The sequence below is a fragment of the Pezoporus wallicus genome, unplaced genomic scaffold (genome assembly GCF_028554395.1).
Source record: "Pezoporus wallicus isolate ANWC-B61680 ecotype Strahan unplaced genomic scaffold, APGP_CSIRO_Pwel_v1 contig_8661, whole genome shotgun sequence".
In the NCBI taxonomy this organism is placed as follows: Eukaryota; Metazoa; Chordata; class Aves; order Psittaciformes; family Psittacidae; genus Pezoporus; species Pezoporus wallicus.
The window spans coordinates 1-9,400 of record NW_026637461.1 but is presented as its reverse complement, the minus strand read 5'-3'; the positions used below and the strand labels follow the sequence as shown (position 1 = coordinate 9,400).

Sequence of the window (9,400 nt, the reverse complement as noted above, 5' to 3'; positions counted from 1 at the left end):
ACAAAACTCTGATTTAATGACTCAACTTTTATTTACCTAAATTTGAAGAAGATGAAACTACTCCAGATCTCCTAATCCCTCTTCCCAACAGTCTTGAAAGCTTTGTTTTAGTTTTCCTTTCAGTTGGACTAAAACTGTATAAAGGAAAAGGAAAAGATAATTTAAGAACTAAGAAACCCCTTTTTCTGCATGTTTTCCTGTAAGTGGTGGTGGAAACTACCAGTGAAGTTGCAGGGAAGGAGACAGATGCAGTGAAATGCTCCAGGTCAGGTCTGGTTGCCCTCATATAGATATGTGGTGCCATTTGCTCTGTCCTGAAGGGCCCAGGACATTGCCATGCACTTGACATGTACATCATGCCACTTTCAGAAGGGTTTGGCTGCTTTGGAGCAACATCTGAAAGCTCAGAGGGAGACCCAGGGGCCCCTCCATGGTGTTAATGTTCAGGCAACTGAAGTCAGTCCCAGTTGCCTTTATGCTTCCTGACATAAGTTCATCTAATCTGACCTGCTCTACCTGTGCTCATGTATATATTTCATTGGGATAATAGTCTAGGACTATGGAATCGTGTGTCTGTGGTGCGGGCATCATCGTGAAGAAATAACTGGGACAGCTCAGGAACAGGCACACGTTACTTCATGACTTCTGGTTGCCCAAAGCAGTGGTAAGTGCTCCATTCCTGGCAGCGTTCAAGGGTGGGTTGGACACAGGGGCTTGGAGCAAGCTGCTGTAGTGGAAGGTGTCCCTGCCCGTCACTGGGGGTTGGGACTGGATGATCTTACTGTACTTTCGAGCCCAAAGCTGTCCATGATTCTCTGACACATGTAGCTCCCGCTGCGCTACTTTTTTGGGCATGAGTAATGAATGTTTAATTTAGATAAAGCACAGTGCAAAGGTGATGTGCAACAATCCCAACTGCTGCTAACATCCCATTTTATAGCAGATATATATTTCATATGGGGAGAGGTGGGAAGGAGAGGAGGTCTGTCCGCACAGTGCCATCTCCTGCTGCAGAATGACTCTAAGAGCAGAACCATAGAGTTCTGGAGGACTGTGCAAGCAAGGCAGGGGGTGGCCCCCACAGGTGGCTGGAGACCGGACCTGGGAGGAGAATGTGGAGGAAGCTGTGGGGGCTAACCAATACTGTTATGCCAAGAAGGAGTGGCTGAATACCACTCCTATATATGTGTGAACTGCGTCACAAATAAACCAGAAGCTGCTTATCACCCATATTGGGTTGGCCTGTCTGCTTCTCCTCGCTGCTTACAATCTCCTGTCCCTCACGATGCACTTCAAGATCAGGAGAGCTTATGCTCCTGCATGGACTGTGATAAGTAACAAAGGAAGGCACAAGCAATACAAGGTCTGTGCGCTTCTTGCTGTGTGCATCATTAGGGACATAACCCCCGGGTTTCTTCTGTTAGGAAGCTGTCTGTCTCTTCATCAGTGTCTTCAGTGCCTCCTTCACCTCCTGGTTCCTCAGGCTGTAGATGAAGGGGTTCAGCATGAGAGTCACCACCATGTAAAGCACAGAGACCACCTTGTCCCTCTCCAGCACATAGGAGGAGCTGGGCCGAGTGTAAATGAAGAGGATGGAGCCATAGTAAAGGGTGATGGTGGTGAGGTGGGTGGCAGAGGTGGAGAAGGCTTTGCACTGCCCCTCGGTTGAGCACATCCTCAGGATAACAACCGAGATGGAGACGTAGGACATGAGGATGAGTGCAGAAGGGAGGATGGTGTTGAAGGTCAGGATGAAGTAGAGGAGGGACTGGTAGCTGTCTGTCACATCACAGGAGAGCTTTGCCAGTGGAGCAGGTCGCAGAAGAAGTCATCGATGACGTTGGAGTCACAAAAGCTGGGGGTGAACGTGTAGCTGGCAATGAGGGTAGAGTTGGCAAAGCCACTGAGGTAGGAGGTGACCACCAGCCCTGTGCAGAGCTTCTTGGACATGGCAGCAACATAGAGCAGTGGTTGGAGATGGCCACGTACCTGTCATAGGCCATGGCTGCCAGCAGGTAGCTCTCGGTGCAGGCCAAGCCACCGGAGACAAAGAACTGAGCAGCACACTCAGCAAATGAGGTGCTCTTGTCCTCAGAGATGCAGTTCAGAAGTATCTTGGGGGTGTAGACACAGGAATACCAGAGGTCCAGGAAGGACAAATTGCCAGTGAAAAAGTCCATTGGGGTATGGAGGGGTGAGCTATGGCATATCACCACTATGAGGGTGATGTTGCACACGAGGGTGTGTCCTGGGTTCAGCAGTAGCAGTCATTTTTCTCCTTCTTGGTAGCTGGTGCAGTGCAGTGTTTTGACTTTCGGCCTGGGAACAGAGCTGATAACAATGATGTTTTGGTTAGGCCAAGGACTTTGTGAGCCTCATGCTCTGCCAGGGAGGAGGGGAAGCCAGGAGGAAGCAGAGACAGGACACCTGACCCAAGCTAGCCAAAGAGGTATTCCATACCACAGCATGTCATGGCCAGGATGTAACTGGGAGTTACCTGGAAGGGCTAGTAGTCTGCATGCATGGGGACTGCAGGGTTGGAGGAGGTATCGGTCGGTGCTTGGTCAGGCTGGGGGGGGCGAGTTATCGGTTGGCTGGTGGTGAGGTGATGTATTCTCTTCCCTTGTTATTTCCTTTATCATTGTTATTATTGGTGGTAGCAGTATTGATCTATATTATACCTTAGTTGCTAAACTGTTCTTATCTCAACCCGGGGGAGTTGCATTCTTTTTGATTCTTCTCTCCGTCCCCCCCGGGAGTAGGGGGAATGAAAGAAGTGGGGGGAGTGAGTGAACGAGTTCACTGACTGGGTTTAAACCACGAGACCAGTCATCGGGAACTTCCCCTGAATGCCATGATTTCTCAAATATGACGGCCAGGGGCTTCGCAACTTCATTCGCCAGCTCCTTCAGGACCCGCGGATGGATCTCATCATACCCCCAAATCAGCCCAAAATACCCCAAAACCAGCTCAAAACACCCCAAAATACCCCCTAAATAGCCCAACAGCCAAAATACCCCAAAATCGGCCCAAAACACCCCCAAATACCCCCAAACCAGCCCAAAACACTCCGAAGCACCCCTACAACACCCCGAAACACCTCCAAACCAGCCCAAAATACCTGCAAAACAGCCCAAAACACCCCAAAACATCTCAAAACACCCAGAAAGCCGTCTCAAACATCCCAAACCCAACCCAAACCACCCCAAAACACCCCCGAAACAGCTCAAAACACCCCAAAACCAGCCCAAACCCCCTCCACAACAGGTTAACACCCCCAAAACACCATGAAACAACCCCAAACTCCCTCAAAACACCATGAATCACCCCAAAACACCCCTAAAAGAGCCCAAACCACCCAAAGCAGCCCAAAGCACTCTGAAAACCAGGCCAAAACAGCCCCCCCATCCATCCATCCATCATCCATCCTTTCATCCATCATCCATCCTTCCATCATCAATCATCCATGCACACTGGTGTATTTTGTTTTTTTTTTTGTATACTAGTCAGCACTCTGTGCAGGAAAGCAACAGGATAGACATTAGGGCAGGCAATGCCATTGCTCCAGGCTGCCATGGGCTGCCACGTATCAGGTCTGAAGAAGGCTGTTAAAAAACACCACAGCTGCTGCGATCTGTTCTGGTCAGGCTGCCATGGAGATCATGGCTTTTATTGCTGTCAACAGGGGAATGGAAAGCAAAGGTGTGGATCAGGGGTTCCTTGCTTTTATCTGCCCTGTGGTGGGGAATCTTCACTAAAACATCTTAAAATGCTTTCAAATTGCCTTCATTCATAACAGAGGTGACCCAAGTACCACATTTAACTTAAGGCCTTTGCTGTTTGAAATGAAATGAGGTGAATGGTTCTGGAAATCATTCAATGAGGTTTGAGAATCAAAATCTAAAAAAAACATCCTGCATATTGTGCTAGTAATTTGCTGTCCTCTCTATTTTTCTTGTGAAAGGTGTTTGTGTCCTTATGGCCCTTAATAACTCTCTAGAAATGGAGTCTGATTTAGTGCAACAGTAGAATTCACTCTGTTTATTCTGATTTGCCAAGCAAAAGGAGAGCAACCCAAAACACAGTGAGTACCTTGAGTGCAGGGAATTGTAGAAGCTTTTGCAATGTTCTTATTTGTATTCTCAGCTGGTGAAATCAAAGCAGCCAGTGCATGATGTAAGTTGAGGCGCTCTTCAACATGTTGTCTATTTGAGATAATTTACAAAGAGCTGAGCATCTCCCCCACATCTGTGTTCTACCTGAGCCTAAACTTAAGACATTTAAGATCACTTAATTTTCAAGAGTCTCCTAAAGGCCTCCTTCACCTCCTTATTCCTCAGGCTGTAGATCAAGGGGTTCAGCATGGGAGTCACCATGGCGTAGAATACCACAGCCCATTTATCTGCTCCTCTTGAGCTGGGATTTAAGTATGTGAAAAAGGATGCCCCATAGGAGATACTGACAGTGGTGAGGTGGGAGGTGCAGGTGGAGAAGGCTTTGCGTTTGCCCTCGGCTGAATTGATGCTCAGGATGGTGGCGATGATGGCCACATAGGAGAGCAGGATAATCAGGATGCTGGACACACCAAAGAGAGATGCTGCAGTGGTCAGGATGGTGTGGCTGAGGGTGGTGTCAGAGATGGAGAGTGAGATGAGAGGGGAAATGTCACAAAAGAAGAGGTTGATGACGCTGGAGCTGCAGAAGGACAGGGTGGACATGCTGATGGTCTGTCCCACGCCATTGGTCAGCCCCACAAGGTACGAGCCAGTCACCAGCTGGAAACAGCACTTAGGGGACATGACAAGGGGGTACAGCAGGGGATGGCAAATGGCCACGTAACGGTCATAGGCCATTGAAGCCAGCAGGAAGCATTCAGTTATCCCAAAAAGCTGAAAAAGAAAGACCTGAGCCACACACCCAGCATAAGCAATGCTCTTCTTCTCTGACATCAAGTCAACCAACATCTTGGGGGTGACGATGGTGGAGAAACAGAGGTCTACAAAGGCCAGGCTGCCCAGGAAATAATACATGGGAGAGTGGAGGTGGGGGCTGGCCCTGATTAAGATGATGATGCCCAGGTTGCCCACAATGGTGACAAGGTAGGTGAGCAGGAAGAGCAGGAACAACTTGCCCTGAGTCATCGGGTCCTGTGTGAACCCTGCCAGGCTGAACTCGGTCACTTGGGTGCAATTGCTTTGTGCCATGGGCTGGATGGTGCTTTGTGTGTGAGCTCCTGGCTGGAGGTTTCTTCTCCAAGAGGCAGGGATGTCCCAGGTGGAAAAGCCTCTGTGTGGTGGGAGCTGCTCAGAGACAGTCCTGCAGGATGGAGAGTTCAGGCACAGATCAGTGAGGAACAGGTTGGTGAAAGTCCTGTGCCAGCACAGGCAGAACAAAGGGGTGCTCAAGCAGTTGAACACCATGGCACAACATGGTGTGCGCTCCTCTGGCTCACCTTATGTTGAGCAATGACCTCTGTGGAAAGCAATGGGAAGGTTCCACACCCGAGTGGCTTTACCTTAGTGCTGCACTTCATTGCCTGTTTTATTGCTGAGCCTGTGGCTTGGAGATCATTTGGCTCAACCTGGAACACAAAGAAACATGGTGCTTTCACAGTGCAGAGCTGATCCTTCATCCCCTCGTGGGCATTTCCCAACCACCCGCTTCTTCCCTCTCTGCTTCGGTTTTCCTAACTGCAAACTGTAATGAATTTCTGAACTACGTGAAGTGCAGTTTAACGGGAATTGGAGCAGCCTGCTCTAGTGAATGGTGGCCCTGTCCATGGCAAGGACAAAAAAATAACAAGAAAGTCATCTTTCAGACCTGCCTCACCTCATCAATGGGGAGTACTCTGAATGTCCAGGAAAGCTTCTGGTGCTCATCCAGGAGCCCTCTGTGGTCAGTGAGAAGAGGAAGCCTCCTGAGGGTGTTCTCCATGAGGGTGATCTTCAAACCTGCCTTCTCAGCAGCTGCACTGGGAGCACACAGCTCAAGCAGCTCCCTGGGAAGCCCAGAGCATCATCAAGAAGCCCACGACCCTGCAGTACGGCAGGAAATGGAGACAGGAGCTGCTGCTTGTGGGCAAGAGAGAACCACAGGAGAATGATGGGCTGGAAGATGCTGCCCCTCACTTACATCTCAGCTCTGTCTCTGCTGCCCTCCTCATGCTCTCGGAGATGGATGTGAAGATGAACGTGCCTGGAGCTGTGCAGGGAGCCTGGGAATGAACCAGCATCAGCAAACCCCCTTCCTATTTCAAGTGATGTGGGGATGTGGGACTGTGCATGTCTTTGGGCCCCAGGAGGGTGACAAAGCCCAAAGCAGGTCATTATCTCTTCTCTGTGTTGATTAGTTTGGAGGAGAAGAAGTGTACCCAGAGGAGATGACCTCAGCCTGAGTGAGCAACAGGGCTTTGGGCTCCCTTAGAGCAAAGCACAGAACAAGCCCACCTTTGACATCCACTTCTGGAGCACTTCTGAGGCAGTTACAGCTTCACAAGGGCCATGGTTGACATTATCATAGAATCATGGAATAGTTAGGGTTGGAAAGGACCTTAAGATCATCTAGTTCCAACCCCCCTGCCATGGGCAAGGGACACCTCATGCTAAACCACGGCAGGGATCTGCGGGGAACCTCACCGATGGGAACTGGTTCCAGGGTCCATCAGCGATGTCAGTCACCACGTGCAATGAACCAGCTTTCCACCCATCTTCAGTTGCTTGTACTCAAACCAAAGCTCACAATTTTGATTTGCAAAGAGCCAAGAGATGATTGTGGTGACCTTGCTAACGGTGAGGTAAATGCTGTCCACTACTTCTTGTCCATGCAAACACCAGTGTTCGCATCATCCAAGGAACTCAGGTTGGTCAGGCATTACTAATCCTTGGTAAATCCATGCTGGCTCCTCATGGTCACCCTCCTGTCCTTCCTCTGCCTGGAGAGGGCTTCCTGGGGGATTTGGTTCTTAACCTCAGTAGGGTGGAGGCAGCCCCAGTCCTTGAGCTCTCCTTGATGATAACATTTGCCTTTTTCCACCCATTATGCTGGAAAGGCAAGGCAGAAAGGAGAGCTTCATAGAAGCCATACTTGATATTATCAGGACAGGGAGCTGAGGGCAAAGTCACCGATAAGAGCTGGTACTAGAGTCCATCAGCAATCCCAGCACCACAGGCAATGATCCAGCTTTCCACCCCTCTTCAGTTCATTGCTCTGAAACCATAGCACACAAGTTTGGCTGCAAAGAGCCAACAGAAGATCTTGGGGACCTGTTGACGCGGGAGTCGTGGACAACGCAGAGACGATCAATGCGATCAAGTGATTGCCAAATTTATTACAAAGCCTTAACTCCTTATATACTATTTCTTACATGCACTTACAGTGATTTGGACTAGCCAAAGAAATTTCTTACCAGTGGAATTCTCCCACCCTCTTAATTTGTTCCATCACCTGCTTTATAACACTACCATTGTATTAGAATCTTTCCAGCTTTTGCCTTAGCATTTTCTAGCAGCTACTGCAAATTTCCATACTCTAACATCTCTTTTACAAGTGACAGATCTATACAAGGTGTAGTTCCTCATTAGCCACTGGCTAGTAATTACAGGTAGTTTTATAGATAAAATCACAGCCTCTAATAATAGCTACTTCACAAGCACACATATTCAGGATGTTACTTTTCAGTTGCCCCCAAGTGATGTTTTGCAATCATTCGTTTTTCTCTTCCTCTATCTCATTCTGCTTGGGGTATTCACGGTCAGCTCCTGTAGCTGAGGCATCAGGTGTCCAGCTCATGGCAAGGCTTGACAAACTTTGCAGGCAGTCGCCGTGGACCTGTAGGCAGGAGGACACAAATATACCCTTTCCCCCAGGTTATCCGTTCTTGAGAAGCAGACAGGTTAAACTGCACACTGATAACCAGTGAGGAGTTTGCTGCATCTTTGCCTCTTTTTTTTTTTTTTCTCCTCACTCCTCAGGTCTGGCGTCCATCCTGGCTGTTCTGCCGGTGGAGCAACGGGAGCTGAATCGGAGGTCAGCTTTGTTTTTTTGTTTTTTTTTTCCAAAAGTCGCTCACGATGCTTTGCACAGCTACAGAAGCCAGCCTCCTCGGCAGCAGCTACAGCCGCCTGCCTGCTTCAGCAGCAACCATAAATACCTGTCGGCAACCGCACTTTTGCGTTAACCCTTCTCTTGCCCGAAATGTTAAACTGCTACTGGTTAAAAACTTTTACATGAACCCATCAACAAAAAATACACAGAACACCATCTGCCCTCAACACACACACACATGTATGGGATCCCACAAGCACGCTCCACACAACTACAATATTTTAAGCACAAAATCCAGACAATCATTACTCCCACTACAGTCCCACGTACACAACGTGGCACAAGGACCCTGTGGAGACTAACAGAAAAACGGCTCCGAGAAGCATCATTGCAGTGCAAGGTGGCAGGCTCAACCTTAGCAGGAGTCCCCGCAGAGGCTCTGCCTCCCCCACATCGCATCAGGCTTGGGCTTTTATACTGACCAAAATGCTCACTCATTCCGACACAGGTGGCCAGCCTGCGCTGGAAGAAGTGGCCAGCAGTATCTACAAAGTTCTCCAAGGGTTGATAGAAACCTGGACATACTTATATTTAACAACTTCTAGTACATGAGTATCACAGAGAAACTGTATGGGCTCCCCCTGTCAATTGCAAGAAAAATCATAACATATGCAGCTTGAGTATAAGAGGATTTTAACGCATACGTGGTCACTGTTTGTCAGGCCTCCTTAACTATTTTGAGATCAAGAGCTTCTCACTCTTTAGCCCCCTGCTGTGTAGTAAACACAGGATATGCAAAGATGCCCATAGCAGAAAATTCCCCAGTAATGTTCACCTCTTTGGTTACCCATTGTTACAACTGAGCGTCTCCAGGGCCAGTAAGTCTGAGCAGACCGACCCGGGAGATAAAGAGTCAGGGTCTGGAAGCAGAGGATATAAATCTGGCTCGGATTCAGGGGATTCGGGGGCTGATCCTGTGCCAAACTCGGGGTCTCCGCTGCTCGCAGCTGTGTCTTTCTTATCAGATGTCTCGTTCGGTATGTAGCCGTCTGCAGACCTGGCTCCTCCGTAACTGAGTTAAAAATTTCCACTCTAGGGCATAGTGGGCTGGAGAGGCTCGCGGTTCCTTTAAATCTTCCACTAGCGCATGATCCCTATTTTCTACTGCGTGCTTCAAAATGGCACCGCAATCGATCCGGCACCGAGGCACCACCCTCTTTCCGCCTTGTATCTTTTTATACAGTTCATTACTTCCCTCCGTGGTTTACCGAGTTTCTTTGCTGTTTTATCATCATTAAGCATTGAGTCAAATAGTTCTTCACCAAACTTTCGCCACTCACTCTCCTCAAATATCGTA

The 9,400-nt window shown here is 48.8% G+C and overlaps 1 protein-coding gene and 1 pseudogene across 1 annotated transcript; both read right to left on the bottom strand.

The window, feature by feature from the left end:
• Positions 1 to 1,420: 1,420 nt before the first annotated feature.
• Positions 1,421 to 3,576, bottom strand: LOC130597236 (olfactory receptor 1013-like; annotated as a pseudogene).
• A 710-nt stretch (positions 3,577 to 4,286) lies between these two features.
• On the bottom strand, positions 4,287 to 5,204 carry LOC130597237 (olfactory receptor 5G3-like). The gene has a single exon (XM_057405578.1). The coding sequence runs from the start codon at positions 5,202 to 5,204 to the stop codon at positions 4,287 to 4,289; it is 918 nt and encodes a 305-aa protein (XP_057261561.1).
• Between the last annotated feature and the right edge of the window lie 4,196 nt (positions 5,205 to 9,400).

Bases quoted from the DNA above. Each gene is read 5' to 3' on its own strand.
- LOC130597237 (XM_057405578.1), bottom strand. From the start codon at position 5,204: ATGGCACAAAGCAATTGCACCCAAGTGACCGAGTTCAGCCTGGCAGGG.